The sequence below is a fragment of the Cyclopterus lumpus genome, chromosome 5 (genome assembly GCF_009769545.1).
Source record: "Cyclopterus lumpus isolate fCycLum1 chromosome 5, fCycLum1.pri, whole genome shotgun sequence".
Lineage (NCBI taxonomy): Eukaryota > Metazoa > Chordata > Actinopteri > Perciformes > Cyclopteridae > Cyclopterus > Cyclopterus lumpus.
In genome coordinates, this window is record NC_046970.1 from 14,508,408 (window position 1) to 14,531,992 (window position 23,585).

Below are 23,585 nucleotides of genomic sequence, written 5' to 3' on the forward strand. Positions count from 1 at the left end.
AATTACTCCCCACTTATCTGGGTTGATGTTTTTTGCTTACATATTAAAATGTTAAAGAGCATGTGCATGTGCATCCTGGATTGTTTGTAAATGGGCAGCCTGCCTGTACACCCAACATCTGTATAATATTGACAGGAAATCAGCACCTAACAGCATCTAGTCAGCTGGAATTTCATAAGAGGGGGAGTAATATAGCTACAATCTCAAATATGTTTGCTACTTTGGACACAGTCGTGTTTTTTGAAAAATGAAGATGAAGGTGTGGCTTAAACTCTCTCAGGCAAAACATATTAAAACAAAAGAAGGTGCTAGTCCAGTGTGAAATTATTTCTGGCTGCATAGCATTGAATTGGATCTCCTTGTTAGTTTAAATAAAATAAAGCAACGTAACATAAGTTGAGGCAGGCAATACTTATATCAAGTTTGTGAATGTGCATTTTTGTAAACAGGGAGGTGCTGTTTAGACTCTTTAACATTTCAAGTTGTTAGTCCCGTCGTGCCTTAAATTAAATGAATATGATATTAAAAAGAGATGTTTCTTCAAAGTTAACGTTTTTTTAGGAGCTAAATAAAAACGTAAAACAAACGGAAGAGCAAAACCGGGAAATTGTGAGATCACGGGACTATATTTCTCTCGCGATATTTGGACGGGCTTCCTGACAGATGAAAACATGGCAGCCGAACACGGACGGAAATGGGACCGCTGTCTTGCTGATACAGCCGTCAAAACAGGTTAATGTCTCCACACACAATTGCATATTAGTATGTAACGCTTCTATAAGGTTATCTGTAGTACATTACACTTGGTAACTATGCTGTGCTACAAGCCAGTCGAGGTCCTTTTCTACGGGACATCTGTCTGACCATCCTGGGGCAGTTTGCTGAGGTCAACGGTAAACCTGGCTGCTGAATGGGTAAAACTAACGTGTTTTGTTATTTTGGTGAGTAATGATTAGATTGAAGAGGATACAAGCTGAGTTTTGATTAACAGACTGAGTGTGTGAACAAAGTCATCGGTAGAGTAACGCAGTATACGGATGCCGTAACGTTGTCACAGCCGTAAAGGATCATTCTGTCTTTCAGCCTGAGACCAATTCTCCTGATTCAGTCTCATCTCTCCATCAATCAATATTTTACAGTTAAATAGCAGCAAGGAGCCGTAAACTTGTACTCTGGAAGTCACGATTTTATGGCCCTTAAAACTAAAGCATATCTCAAACATAGAAGGTAAATTTCCTTATGACTGTCAGAGGTGCAGATTTAACTCAAACCACTGCCACACGAAACTGGGTAAATCTGAAGTCAGTGCCCCCGAAAACACCCAAACCATTAAAAACTGCTCAATCTATGAGTGGAAAGGACCACATGATTACTCTGCTCAGTTAAACCACCATTAAATCCCCTTTCATTTTAATTAATAGCTGTAGTCAAAAATGAGTTTCTCATTTAAATATTGTTCTTATGTTGTCGGACAGAATTATCCTGAAGTGGTGATTTAATCCTGTTTTATACGTGTAAATACAGCATATCTGTGTGACAGATGGCTCATAATCTCTGTAAACAGATTCTGCATTCATATGTAGAATGAAGGTTTATAAGCCGATGGTCCAGAGATTGGATGGTTCATAACTTCCTTCCAGCCTCAGGGCTTGTCTGGGAGGACATATGTTATTGTTTTCCAAAAGATTTCCCTTGTCAACGAGAAATGCAAAGCCAGCCTCTTCCGATTCATCCACTCTGGAGAGAAAAATGCTAGCACGACATGGACAGAGGTGCCTTTTTCAGAATTTCCCAGTTCAGTGTGGACAAATTATTGTATTGTCGCCAGTGATGGGGCAACTGTGGCCCAGTGGTAGAGCAGGGTCGTCTTTTGATTTAAAGGATCCCCGGTTCCGCTAGCCCATGTCAATGTGCCCTTAACACTTATCGATGTGTCCTTTACACATGCTGTGCCTGCGGTGTGTAATGTATATAGCAAATCTATTAAGTATATATATATATATATATATATATAGCAAATCTATTAAAAATAAAGAACGAAAACATAACATGTACATAAGTATTCACAGCCTTTGTGCAATACTTTGTTGAAGCACCTTTGGCAGCAATTACAGCCTCAAGTCTTCTTGGGTATGATTCCACAAGCTTGGCACACCTATTTCTGGGCAGTTTCTCCCATTCTTATTTGCGGAACCTCTCAAGTTTAATCAGGTTGGATGGAGAGCGTCAGTGCACAGCCATTTTCAGATCTCTCCAGAGATGTTCAATCGGGTTCAAGTCAGGGCTCTGGCTGGGCCACTCAAGGACATTCACAGAGTTGTCCCGAAGCCACTCCTTTGTTATCTTGGCTGTGTGCTTCAGGTCGTTGTCCTGTTGGAAGATGAACTGTCGCCCCCCAGTCTGAGGTCCAGAGCGCTCTGGAGCATGTTTTCATCGAGGATGTCTCTGTACATTGCTGCCTTCATCTATCCCTCAATCCTGACTAGTCTCCCAGTTCCTCCCTCTGAAAAACATCCCCACAGCATGATGCTGCCACCACCATGCTTCACTGTAGGGATGGTATTGGCCAGGTGATGAGCCTGGTTTCCTCCAGACATAACGCTTGGCATTCAGGCCAAAGAGTTCAATCTTTGTTTAATCAGACCAGAGAATTTAGTTTCTCATGGTCTGAGAGTCCTTCAGGTGCCTTTTTGCAAACTCCAGGCGAGCTGTCATGTGCTTTTTACTGAGGAGTGGCTTCCGTCTGGCCACTCTACCAAACAGGCCTCATTTGTGGAGTGCTGCAGAGATGGTTGTCCTTCTGGAAGGTTCTCCTCTCTTCATAGAACACTGGAGCTCTTTCAGAGTGACCATCGGGTTCCTGGTCACCTCCCTGACTGAGGCCCTTTTCCCCCGATCGCTCAGTCTGGCTGGGCGTCCAACTCTAGGAAGAGTCCTGGTGGTTCCAAACTTCTTCCATTTCCGGATGATGGAGGCCACTGTGGTCATTGGGACTTTCAATGCTGCAGAAATTTTTCTGTACCCTTCGCCAGATCTGTGCCTCAATACAATTCTGTCTCGGAGGTCTACAGATAATTCCTTGGACTTCATGGCTTGGTTTATGCTCTGATATGCACTGTCAACTGTGGTACCTTTTATATAGACAGGTGTGTGCCTTTCTAAATCATGTCCAATCAACTGAATTTAGCACAAGTGGACTCCAATCAAGTTGTAGAAACATCTCAAGGATGATCAGTGGAAACGGGATGCACCTGAGCTAAATTTTGAGTGTCATGGCAAAGGCTGTGAATACTTATGTACATGTTATGTTTTCGTTCTTTATTTTTAATAGATTTGCAAAAATGTGCAAAAAACAGTTTTCACTTTGTCATTATGGGTTGTTGTGTGTAGAATGTTGAGGAAAATAATTAATTTTTAGGATGTTTTAATTATGTGAAGTGTCTTTGAGTATTATGAAAAGCGCTATATGAATTAAATGCATTATTATTATTATTATTATTATTATTATTTTAATCCATTTTGGAATAAGGCTGTAACATAACAAAATGTGGAAAAAGTGAAGCGCTGTGAATACTTTCCGGATGCACTGTATATACACACACACATTCCACTTTTGTTTGGCATATGGTGTTATGATACGAGTCCTTTTCAGCAGTTCAGACACCAACTGGAAAGCAGAAACAAGTAGCTTCATCAGATTTAATCCAGGAATAATTTAAATTTATATAATTTAAGCCTGACGCAAACACCCTACAACCCTGATCAACAAATAAAGTCTACATTCAAAATTATATTTGAGATATTTTGCTGCATTCAATCCATTATCAGCAAAAAGAAGTCGTGAAGAAAGAACAATCTGAGCAGTATTACAACTCTCTTTATTGTTGTACACTCACACGGAATACACCGTATGTGCAACATTTACTTTGATATATATAGCTAATACATACTACTCAGCAGATGTTTTTAAATGTACTGCCGAAACTATCTGCTATGTATAACAGGTATTTTGTGAAAGTCAGTCAAATTAATCCATGTTTCCTGGTTTAGAGGTTTCCTCCATGGACTCTGGCCTTCTCTCAACCAATCGTCTCTGATGAAACTAATGCAACATTACAGTGTTGAACAGATCACCATCAGTTTTTATGCAGAGTTTGTCAGTTGTATATGGAACAGTGTTGGTGCAGCACTCAAATACTTAGATGGCAAACAATCTGACCCAAAAGACACTTAATGACATCAACTTTGGCACAATGAAATATGTTTCTTGCTTGGAGGAAAAACGTCTGCATTGTGGCTTTTCCTTGAGCTCATTCTGTGTAGCAAACTGTCCGCTGTGCCAAGGTGTCTCTGGTAGCCAGAGAAGCTTGGGGTTTATTTTGTTTCTGAGTTCTAACTTTCTGTGTTTGCTCAGTAAAATATAGTTTAGCATATTTTGTGAAGCATTGTGTAAGTGTGTTAATGATTCCAAACTGTTCATTTTAAACAATAATGACTGTCTCCATGTCATATTAAGTAAGATTATTCTTTCCACTCAAGCTGTTTTAAATCCTGAATAATGTCCCCTTCACCACACAGACACCTCACAATCATTAGCTCTACGAAGAACACCATCTTTTTAAATTGCAATGTGAGTTATATGTCTAAAGTTGTGTTTTTTTTGTCACACTAAATTCACAAAATGGAGTGTCTTCATTGATGCCATTTCCAAAAAATGCTTTAAATAATGAACAACAGTAACATTGACTAGCCCTAGACTTCATTTTCTGGGAAACCTACTGAGTATTCTGTGGCCTGTGGGTTATACAGTTTATTCTACTGCAGCAACAATGTTTTTTTTCTAAACCATCTCCCTTGGAGCCGTCCAGACAAAGAGAGGACGCCAAAATGAGATGCTGATCAGTCGTCATATTTTGCCAATGTTTTTACTGTATTACTGCGAATGGAAGATCAGGGGTTTCAAAACTGTTCTGGCTGAAGATTAAAAAAAGACTGAGGCTGCAAAAGACGGAGAACCTTAAATTTAACTAAATCTTTGCTCGAAATGGATGCAGATGACAATAAACTATTGTTGATCTGCACTGAGGGTGTGCGGATTCTTATGTGTTCTTGTTTGACATTTCTAAGTTGTGCAAAAGAAATGGATCATGCTGCATAGCTTACTGAATTCAATTAAGAGCCGGTGGGGCCCAAATGGCAGTTTTTTAAAATGTGTTTTCTGTGCTGGCTGGCCTGCTGTTGGGTGTGGCGTGGCCTGCAGCGAGGTGAAGCTAAGCGCACAAACACATTCCTCCTCAAGATCCCACTCCGATCTGAGCACTTCAAACAACGTAGCCAACTTTTATGTCACTGAGAATAACCTTCAGCTTGACCATACTGGGTCAACACATTGCTTACCTGCACATGTGTGCCCTCTTCGACCTATTACCTCCTCTGCCCTCCGCCTCATAGACTCATAACTTGTTCCCCCTCTCTTGCACCCCTTGCACTGTTTTCGTTCTTTCTTGGAAGTTTGTGCTTTCTTGCTGCTTTTTGTCTCCCTCTCTTTTCCTAATGAGCAATGTCTTGCTAACTTGTGCTATTACCAACTCTTTGCATCCGACATAATAGCAGCGCCTCACTGACCTCATTACAACAGATTTACATCTATGCCAGCCACTTTGTATACTGGATCAGACATGATCACATTACCTCGGTACTAAAGTTAAATCATTTTTGGATGTGTAGTCACTTTACTTATTTTTGTCTCCTTTTTGCAGTAACTGGTCTTGCTGTGGGCGTTGTGTTCTCCGTCCTTCTCTTTAAACGTAAGTGTTGTTTCTTAAGTTAGACTGGTAAATGCTTTTTTAAGCACTTCTTTAAAACATAAAATTACCCCACCCCCCCAGGTCGCACATGGCCTGTCTCACTTGGCTCAGGTTTGGGACTGGGAATGGGATACGCCAACTGCCAGCATGACTTTAGGTCACCATACCTGGTTCATGGCAACATGGTTAAGGTGAGTGGAGAGGGTGAAATGTATTGTTTGTCAGAGATTTGTGGCAAACACTTTGTGCTTCATGATTTGTGTGTGTGCTCATTTACAGGACCAGTAATAAAGGACTAAAGATGAGCAGGATTCGCCATGAAGTTGTTCATCCGTGTTTGTGTTGCTGCTCATTTCTGTCCTGGCTCTAATGTCCAATGAGTCCCACATTGTGTTTGTCAAATGCCAGTCAATGTATATTTAATAAAGAGATTATGGAAAACTTCATCTGTTTCTCCTTTTTGTTTTTCTTTGTGCGTGTTTGAGGAGAATGAAATGTGGTTTAGGGGTGGGAGGCAATTTTGTGTGTTAATGAGCTGGGATACTCGAGCTCCTGCTGTTTTGGAATGAGGGCCAGGTTCAGCATCTGCAGCCCTGTTAGCGAGTGGGAGGATGAAAAGTTACGAATGATGGAATAAAGAACATACAGTCAGTGGGAGAAGAATGCATTATGTTGAAAGAGAGGACGTTAGGTGTGTGTGTGTGTGTGAGTGAGAGACACACACACAAGAACATTATCATATAGTTTTCCTATTTATAGATGTAGATTTCTTTCAACACCATGCTAGATCATGAATTTGCACAGTATGCCATGATTTTTAGTCCCGTTTCAAGTTGTGAGTTGGACCAGCGTGTTTGCTGTGATTCAAGTTTTCTTTCCAGGGAGTTGGAATAGCACACGTCTCCATATCAGGAAGAATCTCTTACGTCTTGTGTATTCGTTGGCCGTGAGTCTGTTTGCCGTGGTTGTTTTGAGTGTGATTGATCACTTATGTGTGGTTGCATGGGCCTGCGAGAAGAAGGATTGTTTGAATGAGCGTGTGCAGGCGCACACGTTTATCCAGACCCCTGGTGAAGCAGAATCTGTGGAATGCAGAGGAATGTCATTTCTGGACTAGCGTCTGCTCTTATTACTAACAGGTGAGTTCTGCACTTTGCACTCTGAACATAACACATGGTTTACACTTTCACATCAAAGAAAACACTGCATGCTTTCTCTAATACATGCACTCCCATTTTCACTCTCTATCACGCTAAAAGTGTTCTCACCAATGTGAGCACATAATGGGCAATGTCATAAATGAAGCCATGTCACTCGTCCCCTGTCCATTAAAACATTTGTTTTCAAGTGAAGCATGAGACAGATAGGGGTGTCTTATGGACACAAGCCAGGCTGAACACCTGTACAGGTAGGATGAAGTGCAGGAATGGGGTGTTTGGCTGAGGGACCAGTGACACAGCCAAGGTGTAACGAGGCAGCCAAAACCTTTCCAACCTGTCTGTTCCTGTCTAAAAAATCTCCATGATGAATCATAATTACCAGTCTATGATGTACAAATCCAATTTGTTCATCTAATGGCTCAAAGCTGTTCCGTCAGTGTTGGTGACAATAACCCAGACTGTGTGCTGCTGCATTACTGCAATGTGTAGCTGATACTGCTGTTCACCGATATTTTACTTCAGTAAAATATGCAATTAAACTCAGTACAAATACTCAGTTACAAGTAAAGGTCTGACATCAAACATGTTATTATCATCAGCTACATGTCAAAAGGAAAAGTATGCAGGAATATAGCCCCTGTGGATGCTATATAGATTATGTGTATTCATTTGTATAGTAGAATTTGACCTTGAAATGCTTTGCAGCATTGGCTTTGCTTTAAGTCTGTCAGTGGTTTCACTCCAAACTTATGGAGGCCTTAATTAAATCAAGTTGTCATGAGCACATGATGTTGACATAATTTCAACTTTTTAGCTAAAAGAAAATGGATCAAAGCATCGGTCGAATGCGGATCTGTTGTCCAGTTGTGTTGCATTATCGCAGTTATTAGTGTTTCAATTTATTTTAAAACCAAAAAAATATATAAAAGTAAAATATTGCATGCAGATTGCAAAGATAACGCAGGACACTATTTGTGTTTCCATTTGCATCTTTTTGAATCTGGTCTTCGGTCTGGCCTCGTTCCTCAACTTTGGGAAAGACTTGAAACAGCCCCCCGGTACTTCCTCCGATTTCTTCCAGAAACGGCACAGCAGGACGCCGGTCTGGGGGCTCAGCCGCGCCTAACCCCTGCTCCAGAGTTTTACAACAAAAGACAACAACTTGGAAAGGGCTTTTCAGCGGCGTTGCATGGGAATGTAACATTGGACGGGGAGAGAACAAAGGGGAGGGACGGTCTGAGCCGATGGACTCGGGGATGAAATAGCGCTCATAACTCCCCATCTCCCCATCCTTCCCTGTCGGACGAACGCTTCTTAATTGTTCTTCTTTGCGGATGATGTAACTGTTTAGTGACAGACTGGGTTCGGTGTCCTCGCCGCTGACTACGTGCTCACATTTCGTTCACATTAGCAGCAGGACGCTGATATCCCGAAGCACACCGCATCCTTTGGTTTTAGCGGCCAGTGTCAAGTTTGCGTCTGAGCTCCGCGGGACGTTGCGCAGGCTCCTCGGGGTGGGTGAGCGCTGGTAAGTGTCTCCACGAGGACCTCTGAGGGGCCATCACTCGTAGTTTGAAACGTGTCGTTATTAGTTGTACTTGTTACTGTCGTGGTTCTCCTCTGCTCGCTACGGGCGACGTGACTTTTCATCCATTAGTTTGCTGCGACACTTGTTTAAAATGACGGTGGCAACTTTTCCCACTTTCCGGAGTACCTCGATAAAAAAAAAAAGAAGAATACATGAACTTGCCGATTATATATATTTTATGTTGTGGATAAAGACGCGAGACAGAGTGCGCTAATTACAAGAAAGTCCGAAGGGAATATTTATTGATATTTATTTAACTTGTATCAACCGGAAACAACTGCGAGAGATTTAACCATCTAATCTGAATACAAAAATAACGTTTTTTTTATTATCGCCCCTGCATTAGAGACAGTAATAACTCAATCATACTAACTCGTTCGGTACTGTAACGCGTCATAGCTCAGGTTTGTGTTAACTCTTGTTCAGATCTCCTTGTTTATATTATATAAATATATATATATATTCATATTTCTGTGACAATGAGAGCGACACAAAAACGGCGTCACACTCCTGGTGTGTGAAGCCTTCACATACCTGCTCAGCATTACTACTTTAACATAATACAGTATACAGTCTGTAAATATGTGTTTTAAGAAAGTAGCCGAAAATCTGTTAAAAAAAATTAAAATACATTTTATACAGATTTTCTTTGAAAGAAAGTTATTCCCTCTCAGAACAACACACCCCATATGACCCTTTATCTTTTATATTACAATAGATAAGAAGAGCTCTATTGATTCTTGAAGACAGGGTATCTTGTGTCAGAGACATATGGAAGTGCTGAAAGGTGTGTCTGTGGGTGACCATGAAACAACTTTTTTTTTAATAAGCAGCAGGAGAAAACGATTTTATGGGCTTTAAATGACGTGACTGGTTGAGGCATTTTAAAAGGAGAGTGTGGAACAGCAGAGGACAGACTATTAGTCAGGTGAAAGGAGCAGACATATGCCGCCCTCCCCCATTGTATTGTCTCTTTTTGGACACTGAACTAAATCTCGTGTTTTCACCGTAGCTGGTGATTCAGATAATTATAGGAGGTTGTCTCTTTTAATCATTCATATGAGTCAAACATGTGACTGCAGAATATATAAAGTAGGGGACCCCTGGGTTTCAAGCTGCTAATCAAATTGCCAATTCACATGTGGAGGGATTTGCTAAGTCCAAACTTCACATTAAATCCAGGCCACCTCCAACCCGAAAAAACATCAAGAGATTTTGTGACTCCTCTTTTGAATGTGTCTTTTTGTGTGGAACAAGGTCAACAAAGTGGTGAAAGGCTGTGGTTTTATGCCCCTCTAGGTGCAGTCATGTGGCAGAGGATACAGATTTGTTGGGTACTGTTTGCACTGTATTCAGCGGCACCGCCTGCACACATCAACCGCCTGGCGCTGTTCCCTGACAAGAGCGCTTGGTGTGAAGCCAAGAACATCACACAGATAGTCGGGCACACGGGTTGTCAGCCTCGCTCTATTCAAAACAGGTCAGGATGGAGGCCCTCTCTGTCACTCTTTTTTGTCTGTCTGACAATTTCTCTGCAGCTGAAAAAAGTGCTGATGCAGATATGTATTAGAATTGTATTTTATTTTTCTACCATAGCGTTAGTAGTTATTTGTTTAAATTTAATTCAGTTAAAATCAACTTGCGGGGGCTCAACATGTGTGTCATGTACGAATAAATAACAAATTACTTTCAAGACACTTTGTCGAACAAGTTTAAAATAGCCAATGAAAAGTTGAATACAAATTGAACTGAAAAACTGAAAAAGATTGTTTAGTAAACTGCAGACGTTGATATAAAAGCTAAACGCTGGTGATAGATATTATTATGTTTCTTATTGTCAACAAATCTGAATGAAAAAGACCAAAACCAACAAAGACCATTGGTTCCTATGAGGACATAAATCTGAAGATTAGGTCATGATTGTGTACCTTTTAGCAAACAATACTAAGTATTTGTTTCTCTTGTGAATATAAACAGCAGCAGCAGGCCCATGTTCATGTCAATGACAGAACATAATCATCCAGTGCAACAAAGTGGCCCAGTGATGTGTTTTTAAGAGTTTTCAGACACCAATGGAGTAACACGCTATATATCACGCTATGGCGACACTGAAAATACTTGTTACAAGTATTACTTTGTTATTAGTTTTGTTCTTTCAATGGTGTTTGTTGACCAATAGAATACCAGCAGACGTATCCTTATTTTTCAGTAAGCTTGATTTGTAACACTGTGACCCTTCCAAGTCATTTCTTCAAGTTACTTGAAACAGTTCAATAACAGTCTAGTTATTCTCAACGAGAAGGAAATATTTATATGTATTCCTCCCTAAGCTGCAGTCCTCACAGTGATTTGTACATGTTTTGCACACTACTTATTTGGTAAAAGACACATTCTCATCTCAATCCTTTTCACTTCTAAGGAGAAGTTGCCCAGAGATTCACTTTAAATTGATCAATAACAAGTCTTCATTTTGTGATTTTGTGTTTGGCCTGAGGCAACCAGACACCCACAGCTCTTGCTCTCAGGCAGTTGAATCATGCAATAATGCACTCTGTCCTCCTCACAGAGCTTGTCTGGGTCAGTGTTTCAGTTACAGCGTCCCCAACACGTTTCCACAGTCAACGGAGTCCCTGGTGCACTGTGACTCCTGCATGCCGGCCCAGACACAGTGGGAAGTGGTAAGATTTATGGCACATTAGCTCATAGTGAGCACACACCAACACAGACTTTTCTAACTCACACACAAAACCACAGGTTTCAAACATGAAAGAATCACTCTGTGTTCACAAAGCAGAAGAAAAAAAAAACCCAAATGGAGAATTTTTTTAGATGTGTACAATTTCTGCAGTTCCCTCGGTGAGTTACCAATGAACCATACTCCTGTATCTTCTATTCCTAAAGAATGTTCATTGTCCTTGTTAGCCAGAATGTCTCCAGTCTTTCGTCAACAAAGGCTTTGTAGTGAGGTGTATGTAGTTTGGAAAGCTGCCAGTTAGGCCAGGCGGGTGGGACTTCAGGTGAGGTCGCCTCATGTTTCAGTGGAAAATATTGTAACTTTTGGAGTGCAGATGTTAACTGTTACCTGATAGATTAATTAATTTTCATACTATTGTTGCTAGAGAAAGTACATTTCCACTCTCAGATTACTTCTAACTATCTATAAAAGGATGTTTTTGTCTGTGGTTATGATTGTTTTTGCAGGTTTTAAACTAAATTCAGTTAGAGACAGAACAAAGTCAGCTCTCATGAAAGAGGATACTGCTCCATGCTGGTTTGGCACTTGTGGTAGATCTCGATAAAACTGCTGAATTATCATTTTCAATGGATAATGGAGGAAGTTGCGTGATGTTTTAAAAGCTAGCTTGTGCAAAATTGAGGTTTACAAGGTGCTTGTATAGTTTCTGTTTATTTCATGTTTATTCAATAGATATTTTCTAAACGTGGAAATACAAAACCCTTTAACAAAGCAAAAACGCAAAACTAAGCAGTAAGAATTTAACCAAATACTCTCACACACATCATCCATCCACATATACATAAAAGTATGTACATATTGTAAATATCAGATTTCCTTAGAAGGAAAAAAGTTACATAACAAAATATAATATCTTAATTAATACAAGTAAATATATATGTTAACCAAGCAATATTTATTAACAGAAGTAAAAATTGAAAAATAACACAAAGAAATGTACTCGCCCTAAAATGTTCACATAGTTTTGTGCCAATGTTGCTTACTCATTTTATGTTCTTACAAAGTAGTAATACATTACAAATAAATAAGATGTCATACACACTCAACTCTCTGAGCTACAAATTATAATTCTTGGATTTTTGTTTCTCAAAACAACATAACCAGCAGACATTAAAAAAACAATGTAGTTCTTTTGCCTTTTATTGTTTTAAATTAGCTGTATTTACTTTATTTTGTAGGATAGGAAAGAAAGTATTGTTACCACTTACTTCAACTATATCTGACTACCAATAGTCAAAGACAGAAAAACAATATGAAATACATTTATAAATATATGAAAAATAATGAGTAAAAATGTATTATTAAAAAATATAAATATATCTGTAAAGTGGAAGATTTAAGCCAAGGCCAAATATATAGTTCAGTTCCTGTTCATTGGGTTGCTGACATTTAACAAACCAGCAGAAATCCAGCAGCCATTAACTTTGTACCCCCCCCCCCCCCCCCCCCCCCCCCCTCTGTGTTTATATTACATTACATTACATTACATGTCATTTAGCTGACGCTTTTATCCAAAGCGACTTACAATAAGTGCATTAAACCATGAGTCAAAACCTAGAACAACAAGAATCAAGCAAGTACAATTTCTTCAATAACGTTAAACTACAGAGTACTATCCGTAAGTGCCATTTAAGTGTTACTAAAGTGCTAAACAACAAATATACAAATATATGTATTTTATGTAATTAATTGCATGTATGTATGTATGTATGTGTGTGTGAACAGGTGACTCTGGAGTGCCCCGACAGTGAAGAGTCTCCTCGTGTGGATAAGCTGGTAGAGAGAATCTTCCACTGTAGCTGCCAGTCCTGCAGTAAAGAAGGAGGCCAGGAGGGGGCGGTCATGCAGCTGTATTCAGCAGACAACGTCCTGGACGCTCCGTCTCTACCTGACACCCTCAGCGGTGCTCAGTCTCACCCGCTGCCCCCTTTAAACACACACTCTAATAAGCATGCTCACCCACACACAGCCCATCACACACTACCACACACATCAGATGGAGGATAGGTACAACGTTTTCTGTCCCTTTGCTCATCTTTCACAACCTCTGCACCCTTTGAACCAATCTGTAGTATTGTAAAGGCACTTTGAAAATATGGCTTCAGTTCACTCAAGTTTCTCTAAAGAAACACACACACACACACACACACACACACACACTCTCTCTGTCTCTGTCTCTGTCTCTGTCTCTCTCTCTCTCGCTCACAAAGTCATGCTATCAGATTACACTTACTCTATTGTATATAAACTCTTACAGACACACCAGCCTATGCATTCTTTTTGTTTATTTCTGACTAAACATGTAAATGTGTGCATCCAGACATGACATGTCTGTTAATAATCTCTAGTCTCATTACTTTGTATCCCCTTTATCGCAATAAATTATATTGTTGTTCTAACTGTTTGTCTGCCAGTTATTGCTCTCCTTTTCTGTCACAGTGAGCATCACAAGAAAGGGAGTTGGAGAAAGTGTTTTCTTATTGAACCAAAGAAACACAGCTTCCTTTCACTGTCTCTAAAACTGTACATTGTTTTCTTTATCATCATGTGGCTGCTGTTTGAATTTGGGCCACGGGACATGGTGTTGGGTTCTTTGATCAACAAAACAGTCGAGGACCAACATTTAACAGATGTTTACTGGAGCACAGAAGAGATGCATTATGGGAAGATACTGCCCGCTTCATTGGCCTGAATACGATCTCACCGTGCTAGACAGTTTAATGAGATGCTTTGATGGAAAAGTCACAGAGAAAGTTTTACACATACTTTCACTCGTTTATCCATGTTGTTCATGATTTTTGTAATTTAAGAATAATTCAGAATTTAAAAGATGACATTTTTTGTCTGTCTTGAAGCAATGATCCCATGCAAAAGGAGTTTTAAAAAAAACGTGTCTGCAAAGTAAGAAATGAAGGGGGGAAACCCCACTTTCTTCATGCTGTGCAAAAATGCCTTTAAAAGTCCGGCTAAAGCGAATATCAGGTTACAGTTTTTGTATTTCAACAGACAGCGTTTACTTGCCGAGCTGCTGCAGAGAGCTAGTAACACAAAGCAACATTTCTTACTCAAAAGACCTTGGAAGATATCCACTTGATGTAACTCAAACATGTTTTCCCTCTCTGTCCCACATCGTCATGTTACTAAGGGATCTGTTTGCAGTAAGTATGGAGAGAAACAGCAAGCAGTAACTCTGTCAATGTACATATGGCATTTGAAAAAATCTGAATCTATCCTTTGAAGTGTTAATTCAGAATGGAAAAAGTAACCTACAGAGACTCAGTGATTTTAATTGAGGTTCAAAATGGGATGATAATTGGCTTTGAATTGCATGTGGCAATTGCATGACTATATCAACTTTAACTATAAAATAAAGATAACAAAATAACACCCACAAGGAAACAATAATTTTACAGCTCTGCCATTTCTGATTTATTCTTCCCAAAGGTTTTCTGGAAAGGTATATGTTTAATATAAATAAAAAAGTAAATTAGAGACAGTGTTTAACTTTCAACTACACTTTCAATTCCTATATTTCATTTTAATTTATTTAATTAATTAATAATGCTAATAAAGAGTATTTTAATCAGGGAACAGCAGGTCAGCTGAACTTGCAAAAACATGGATATTTGTACAAGCATACAATTGAACATAAAGTTTCTCATAATACTTTTTAAAGGATCAAGGGAATCTCTTTTTCTCTCATTTAGTGCTGAATTAAAGTTGTTTCAGAGTTGTTTTTAAATTCAGACTTGTAGTATTGCAATCTGGACTTTAATAGTGTACTTTATTACTATTATACTGACCTGATGTCACCTATACATGAAACAAATAATAAATAACATGAACAATAGATGGAGGATGTTCAGTTCAGGGTCGGCTGTGTTAAGTATAAACGTTGGTCCAGTCAATGAAGAAAAGCTAGAGGACATTACAGGAGGAACATTGTTTGAGGTAGCCGCCAAAAGATTAAATAAATCGGTGCTATATTTAGTTTGAAAGGTTCACAGAGAGTCCAGCAGATGTCAGTAGATGTTACAAGTGGAGAAAGGTTATATTTACTGTGCCTCTTAACTTACTTTAACTTACCAACTCGTTAGATCCAGACACCAAACACACTGAGCCTCTTCATCTTACCCATAGACCCTCTGCAGCATCTTTCCTCACCTTCATTAATCATCCCCTCATCTCTATCATTACATCCCCATGACAGTATCTTTTCCTCCATTTCTCGTCAACTCTGTCCCATATCATCTCGTCTTTTTTCCCTCGTTCCAGGTAATTAAATGTGAACAGTGAAAGGTTGACTGTCTGTCTGTGCTGCAAAACAAATCGATCACTGCTTATCTCCTGGCCACACAGCTGATGCACTGAAGATTGGTGAAACGCAGACTGCACAGGGAAAAAACTCAGAGGGATATTTATGAACATATCTCATTTTATTGTGATATAGTAACTTGTTTTTCAAGCTTTGATTTACCTTTTCCCCCTGCTTAAAAAGTAAATGTATTCTGTTCTCTTGCACAATGCAGGCCATGACGCTTCTCATCTTTCACCTGGTACGAACTCATCATTTATTTCCTTAAAATACATGTTTCCTGATACAGTTTTGTGGGATTTATTTCATTGGAGCTTATTTTTGTGTTTATTGTATTTTTCTCCTAATAATTTTGATCTGTGACAGAGTCACATATTTGCAATGTGTGACCGCAATGATTTTAAGTGTACCCTGATGAAGATTCTTGAGATGTTAACTGATTATCTGCTAAACTCAAATACACTTGTGTCACTTGATTGGACCGATGACAACATGAACAGATGCAGGCTACAAGCAGCCGTTGTAATAATTCAGTACGGCCTATTTTAATGATTGTTTAAACAGACCAACTCAACGTATACCAACATGGCTCTATATAATTGGCTTACCATGTTCAACTGTGATCTCATAATGTACAGCACCCTGGATATACTTTTATATCATGGTATATGCAAGGTGAGCGGTTAGATCACTGCGGGTGAAGAAGATGTTCAGCTCCTATTTAATAGCTTTTTAGCTTTTGCTAATCTGTCAAGATTTGTCTTTCAGGACATTTTACAACAATTTAGTGCATGAGTTTATTTAACAATTTATCAAAGACAGTTGGACAAGATAGCTGATCCATTTTCTAATAAGATGTATTTTATAAAGGGTATATCTACGAAGCGTCTAATGGCTTTATATCAGGTATAAGCCATTAATAAGAACGACTTGGTTGCCAGGTTGTAAAATCACTTTCTTTGGTTTGTGTTTATCCTTTATATTTAATAGCAATGCTTTAAGAAGTGTTAGTGATTCATTGGGTTTTACAACAATCCATCTAATCTGCAGTAATAACTTGATATATATTTTAATATGTATCATATAGTATTTTCCACAACCATGGCAACCCCACAGTTGCTCTTAATGATGCATGTGTCTAAATAAAGCCATGAGCGGAAACATATACGGGCTATGCCTCGCCAACATAGAATAATGTAGACGCATTTGAACCCAGCCAAGCCCTTTGTGCTCCTTCGTCTCGTTTCACACGTTTATGTAGCAGTATATATGTAGCAATAGATGCATTCACGAGTGTCGTGTTAAATGCTCAAAACTAAAATATTGCAATTTCAAATTGTTGAGAGACCGCGTGAGCGCGCATGCTGAAGATTGTGCGCGCGGCACGGAGTCACTCGCCCCCACAGACGCGCAGAGGCTCCTCAAACAGCTTCACAGGGTTCAACTCACAGGCGCTTCCTTCCGCTGCTGTTTTAAAAAACTATTATACAATTATTTATTTAATTTGAGGTCAAATTTAGAGCTCCGAGTGGATAACCGGGAGAAGAACTCAAACACACCGGAGGGATTGCCGGCATCTGTACTTGGAGGTAGGCAACACTATTCTCATTCATTTATAACGTGTTGTTTATTAGAGGATACATTTAAACAGTCATGCTTGTGCCATCAGGTTTAACAGTTTACAGGATAAAAAGCAGAGTAACCCAGTCTCAACTCAAATGTAAACAGAAACTAAAGCGACAGTAATGTATCCATCAAGGTAAAGGACCATCTCAAGCAACAGGATTAAGGTGTGTTCAAACTGCTCTGAGAGAGGAGCAGGACATGTGTCCCGTCCGGTATGATGCTCGTTCAGGCTCCGGACCGCATCATCTTAAAATGCATCGTATTGACATACAGTCCGGGCTTTAGTGACGAAGCCCTGATCGATGAGATCGACCGGAGGAGCGATGTGAAGATATAGGACCGTGTGTGTGTGTGTGCGTGTGTGTGTGTGTGTGTGCGTGCGTGCGCGTGTGGGAAGCCTTTTTATTTGCATAGTCTAATGAGTGGCTGCCTGGGTTGAAAAAAGAAGAGGGTGGTGGATGGACAGGCCTTGAGGATGTAATATTTTTAAATTCAGCATGAATGCAAACATTTTATTAGAATAGATTCAATAATTTACGTGTTTTTGAATGTGATTCCAGATGACAAGGCATGGATTAATTTATCTTGCAAATATGTTTAAAGACCTTTTTTTTCTCCATGACTTTAATACAGATGTTCACAATATACACAATTTAAATGTATACAATTATGTTTTGCAAGCATAATCTCTTCTGTTAGATCTATTTTCATTAAATTAAAACATTAACAAGTCAAGGGATGTATCAGCCTGTAACAGTCTGCTTTAAACAGAGTCCACTCTCTTTGTCTGTCTCAGGATGTGTGGCATGGACGTGGACTTGGACGATGGCGGTTCAGGCGAGGAGGAGAAAGAGGAGGAGTTCTGGATCGGGGAGAGAGTGAACATGCTGCCCCCTCCCGTGGCCCACAGTGAGGGCAGTGCGTGGGGCAGCCGCAGGGGCAGGATTGGCTGCGTGGCCTGCGGGGCAGCTCTCATCCTCTGGGACCTGTGTGTCGTCCTAGCCAGTGCTTTGCTCCTAGCTCTGGTCTTCTCTGTGGTGCTGCTTCCTGCAGTGCTGCTGCTGTACGCCGGTTTCCTGTGCCACTCCAGGGTGAGATATTACCCTGTTGTTTATTCTTCTTGCAGGTACAGTACATGCTGAGGAAACATTTACTGTTATTCTAGACCCCCGATCCACTACTGCGATTTGAGCTACACAATTCAAGTTGTAAAGTTGCATCATCTAAGTTAATCCTCCCTCTGGATGATCAGTGAGAGGATACTGGGCTGAGATGGACACTGATTCAATGGCACAAGGTCCAGACTTTAATAGTAGACACAGGATTCTGTTATAGAGGCAAGAATTGCTCAGTATTTTCGCAATGCAAAATAATAGGATCAAGGATGGGACATCTGTGTGGTGCACTTTTTCAGCACAACTTATGTTCACAAAGACTTGTAAACTTGTAAGACAAGTAGATTACAAAGCCAAACAATCTACTATTATACTGGTTCAAACAATGATAAATGTTGTACGTAAAATGAACAAACTGGAATCACTGTTTCTGTATAAACCTTTAGACTACAGTGTGTGAATGTATCTCCTGCTACAGGTATTAAGACATACGGTATAAAAATTAAAAACAACAATACTTGGTTTTCCTGTAGTTGTACAATTCTTGCCAGATATTTACTGCATCGATTCTTTCTACCACCTTTTACTGTTTATTAACCATTCATCTTCACATATTTAGATGTGGTTGCCCATGGTAACCCTTTAAAGGAACAACTAATCACCATGCAATGTCCTTAAGACCTCCAGGTATTGGTCTCAGACACATCATAGCTGCAACATCCCTGATTAGATTCCAGGTTGTGACAGGTTTCATCCCCATGTTACCTGTCACTCTCTACTGTCAATAAACATACCTGCTATTCATAATTGACGATACATTTCTCTTGACTGAAAGTTGGACCTTTTGTGCATATTTACATAGTAAAATCGGAAGTGTGAAATTAACTCTTATAGTGTTAAAATTAACACTATGTCAGTGTCAGAGTTAAATTTACACTTTGGATAGTGTTACTATGTTAACTCTTTCATAGTGTTAAATATCTAACACTCACGGTGTTGTATTATGACACATGAAAGTGTATTTTTTACAGTAAATTGTGTTTCTTTTCACTAAAAGTGTTAATATCCAACACTCACGGTGTTGTCTTATGACACATGAAAGTGTATTTTTTACACTAACGTGTATTTGTGTTTAGATTAGTTAAAATGTGAAGTAGCAGTGAACAAATACAACAAATCATACAACAAATGTTTCCATTTATTCAGAAAATGTATACCAAGCACCATGGGTACAACTTAACTACATACCGAATGCACATTTACAAAGAAAATAACGGTACAATATATAGGCTCTCACCTTTACCATAAGCACTTTGTAGGTCAAAGGGCTTGTATATTACAAGACTGTCTGCTTTGATTACAGCTTTCTCATCACTTTCACACACTTGGTAGGCATGGAAATGCTCACTAAAATGGTCAACCACAATCTTGTTCACTTCAAAGTAGATAACACTGTCGACTAAAACGATCTTCTTTATTCTGCAAAACCCAGGTATATCATGATCAATCTCACTGCAGATGATTAGTCCTGTCCTGTACTCTGTCCCACTGATTTTAACCCAGTTGGTAGAGAAGAGGTCATTGGGTACAGCAGCATGCAGATCTCGAGCAAACATGTCACTATGGTCTACAAATGATTTCATTTCAAGGTATATATAGTCTCATGTTGTAAATTAAACTACACAGGTCTATAATTACCGTTTTGGGTATCAATGAGGCACAAGCTGCTGCTGTCCTCTACTGTCAGTGTAACTAGCTGTTTAGCACACGCTCGCGCACATAGACATTGGACGCTGTGTTTAACACGTTAAAAGCTAGCGTGCTAGCTTCTGCGTGCACGGGGGCCCCGTGCTGCGATAAAGACGGTGAAGGAACGAACGCTAGGAGGTGAAGGAACAAGTGCGGAAGCGCTCAAGACAAAGATGCCGCGAAAGCAGTAACCCTCGTGACCGTAGTGCCGTGAAACTATTAAGTCCACGAGAGGTCGAGACCGCAGTACCGAGGCACAAACTAGCAGCGCTCCAGACCGCAGTGCCAAGAAGCCAGTAACGTTAAATACTATCGTGCTCGAGGGCAGTCCCGCAACATGAGCAGTGCTCGAGACCGCAGTGACACAAACCCATTAACCGCCGAGACTGCTGTGGCACGAACCTTTCTGTCGTGTCATGTTGGATGGTTGCATCTCTGATTGCAAAATATTGTCACATACATTTTCTAAAAATGCAAAAAGGCCAATTATTGTTTTGGCCTGTTGTGAAATATGCTGGACCAGTTACTTATTTATCATCTCAGAACGTTTTGATGTTAGATAAAGTTAGCTAACATTTAAACATTAGCATTATATGAGCTAACCATATTAGTTACAACTTTAATTAATTAAACTAACTAGTTGACAATTATTAACTTTCGCATAGCAAACCATTTAACGTTGGGCATCCAAATAACATTGAAACACACCTAGCGAACAATATATTTGACAATCCTATCAGAGAAAATGCCCCTTAAATAAATAGTTAACTGCTTGCTAGCTAGATAACTATTAGCCACCAGGCTCAATGACAAATAAAACACATTGCACCACACTTGACATCAACACATAATTGTATATAAGGCTAAAGATAAACAGCCTGCATAAGTAAATAACGTTATATTTCGTTCTTACCTCCTGAATTGAAATAATCTTCACCGACTTCTCTCGACTGGCACCGTCAGTTGAAGAAAGACCGCGAAAATGTGTAGATAACTCAGTCAGGAGTGCTTTGCGTTAACTCGCTGAAATAACTCCGCCCCCAAAGCGATTTCAACACTGCAAGTGCTTAATGAACACGGAAAACAACACTGATCAACTCCAAATATTTTTCACTGGAAATTTAACACTAAGTAACACTACCGATTTTGCTGTGTAGAGGATGATTAAAGCTGCTCTAGTCATTATGTTTTACAATAACAATTATTCAAATATAATGCGGGAAATGTAGCTCGTAGGGAAAAATCCAATTGAGTGTTTTTACCCTGCATCAAATGACGGACAAACACATCAAGCGACTGGCATGATCATGGTGTAGCATTAATCAGCTAAAGAGTCAGATGTTTTTCTCAGGAGGTGATGGAGAGCAAAGCAGAGCTAAAAGCAGAGTGAATATTGCACTTCAATGCATCATGTGGATAATGAATGATAACCTTGCTCCATAACTGCTGGCTGTGCAAATAAGATACTGTTTGCTAACAAGTTCGACAACTTAAAATGTGATTTGTTCAGCGTTGCGTTTACAGCTGGTCTCTGCTGCCCCCAAGTGGCTAGAAACAATATTTAGAAAAGCTTTGCTGTCGCATGATGACAGAATATTGACAAATCGTTAACAATAAGGAATCTGCACTCTCTGTCGACTTTACTGGAAGTTTAGGCAAGTAATCCCATGTCATTTACTCTCATTGAGACTGGCACCTGGAGTCTTAGAGAATGTAACAATCAAAGCCTGAAGGAAAGTCTTTTTGGCCGCACTAGTAATACGTTGGCACCATTTCCACAAAGGTGTTCAGGCTTATTCCTTATGTTTTGTACTTATTGGTTTTTTAAATGACTAAATACAAGCTCTTCCAAAAGCATGTCAGATAGTGCTTGTTTTTCTTCACATGAAGAGCAGACAGATCATCAGTATAATCTAGTGAGTCCAGGCATCATACCAAATCATGCCGTGATTATCTACAGCTCCTTGGCTCACTAGACAGGTCACAGCATCACAGCTCATCTCTGATACAGTTGGTCCTTTCACTCAGTTGCCTGTTTGTTGAATGATTTGGTTTCTGAAGGCACAGACATATGACGGACCAGGCAAATTAGGAATGTGCAAAGCGTGCGCATGCAACAAAACTACAATCAGGATTAGGCCAGAGCAAATGTCAGTTCAGAGCAAACAATTACAGACAATGTCAGTCAGGGCCGACCGACTGAACACGGAGAGAGGGCCCCACTGAGAAGACAAGACTGTCTGATTTGGTGCCAGCACCAGCTGTGCACCGGCACACTGACAGCACGACAAGGAGGAAAATGTACGCTGTGAAAGCACAGTGTGCACTTGACAAGTGTGTGCCTTTGTGTGTGTGTGTGTGTGTGTGTGTGTGTGTGTGTGTGTTCATGAGTGTGTTGAACACTGCTGTTGCTAGGGTGCGTTTGTTGGGGGCGAAGCTTCTTTTGAAAAAGCTTACAATAGGAGATTGTTTAGAAAAGGGCTTTAGACGTAATCAAATTATTTTGAGTGTGTCTGAGTTAATGTACTTGTACTTTACATGTCTGTGTGTGTGAGTATAACTCTTGTAAGGATGTGAGTGTGTACTTCTGCAGCTGCCCTTTTTACATCTTACTTTAGTTTCCATCTCTTTCTCTCTGGCCCATCCTCCCTCACGCTCACCCTCACAAGGTGATTGACAGCTATGAGACACTCCTTATCTAAACTACAAAGGGAGGCTAGGGAGAAACTCTGTCACAGCCCACTACCCACACCGTCCCACTTCTGCTACCAGAGCATATGCAAACATACACATGCACGTGCATACATAATTATCAAATCCTACCTATTTGCTTTTCAACAGAAGAGAAGGAGTATCTGCTGATGCCAAAATGTTGACAATGTCCCTTCTGAGCCCTCCTGTCTACTTTATGATCTCCCTCTGTGTTTGTCCTCCTAGGTCCTTGAAGCCCCCTCTGCCATCTGCCGTTACCTTGACGACAACAGCTGCTCCGCCCTCATCATCCTGGGTTTTGTGATGATGTCACCGCTCGTTGTTGTGGCCGCCGCCATCTTCTGCGGACTACTGCGACGGTTTCGACTCATGATGCTCATTCAGCCGATCACACGTGCCTGGTACCGAGGGCGGATGCTGGACTGGGCGGGCAGCGTCCACGCTTGGGTCTGATCAAGACGAAGCACGAGGCGCTGACAGTCGGGATCTGAAAGTTGGATTTGTTCAAATTCAACCAGAGAGATAAAATTGGTAGACAAAATAACAGAAATGCCTCACAATGTAATCCATTCAAAAGTCAGAGAGATGTTGACTATCAACATATATAACTTCAGTTAGTGTAACAATCTCTGCTGACTGCCTGGCAACCACAAAGTGTACACAAGATACCAGGTTGTCAGTTGCCTTGGTCCAGTCCGTTGAATCTGCCCATGCCAGTTGACTGCTTCGTCCGTCATTGTGACATGAAACAGCGGTTC

At 40.1% G+C, this 23,585-nt stretch overlaps 3 protein-coding genes across 3 annotated transcripts; all 3 read left to right on the forward strand.

The window, feature by feature from the left end:
• Nucleotides 1-610: 610 nt before the first annotated feature.
• On the forward strand, nucleotides 611-6,253 carry LOC117730687 (MICOS complex subunit Mic10-like). The gene is made up of 4 exons (XM_034532551.1): nucleotides 611-732; nucleotides 5,760-5,807; nucleotides 5,889-5,998; nucleotides 6,087-6,253. Exons 1-4 carry the CDS (start codon nucleotides 672-674, stop codon nucleotides 6,093-6,095), a joined length of 228 nt encoding a protein of 75 aa, XP_034388442.1. The 5' UTR covers nucleotides 611-671; the 3' UTR covers nucleotides 6,096-6,253.
• A 3,607-nt stretch (nucleotides 6,254-9,860) lies between these two features.
• Nucleotides 9,861-13,701, forward strand: nbl1 (NBL1, DAN family BMP antagonist). The gene is made up of 3 exons (XM_034532544.1): nucleotides 9,861-10,035; nucleotides 11,122-11,233; nucleotides 13,036-13,701. The coding sequence occupies exons 1-3, from the start codon at nucleotides 9,863-9,865 to the stop codon at nucleotides 13,315-13,317; spliced, it is 567 nt and encodes a 188-aa protein (XP_034388435.1). The 5' UTR covers nucleotides 9,861-9,862; the 3' UTR covers nucleotides 13,318-13,701.
• A 4,347-nt stretch (nucleotides 13,702-18,048) lies between these two features.
• LOC117730682 (transmembrane protein 88) lies at nucleotides 18,049-23,280 on the forward strand. Its single transcript, XM_034532546.1, has 2 exons — nucleotides 18,049-18,342; nucleotides 23,053-23,280. The coding sequence occupies exons 1-2, from the start codon at nucleotides 18,049-18,051 to the stop codon at nucleotides 23,278-23,280; spliced, it is 522 nt and encodes a 173-aa protein (XP_034388437.1).
• The last annotated feature ends 305 nt before the right edge of the window (nucleotides 23,281-23,585 follow it).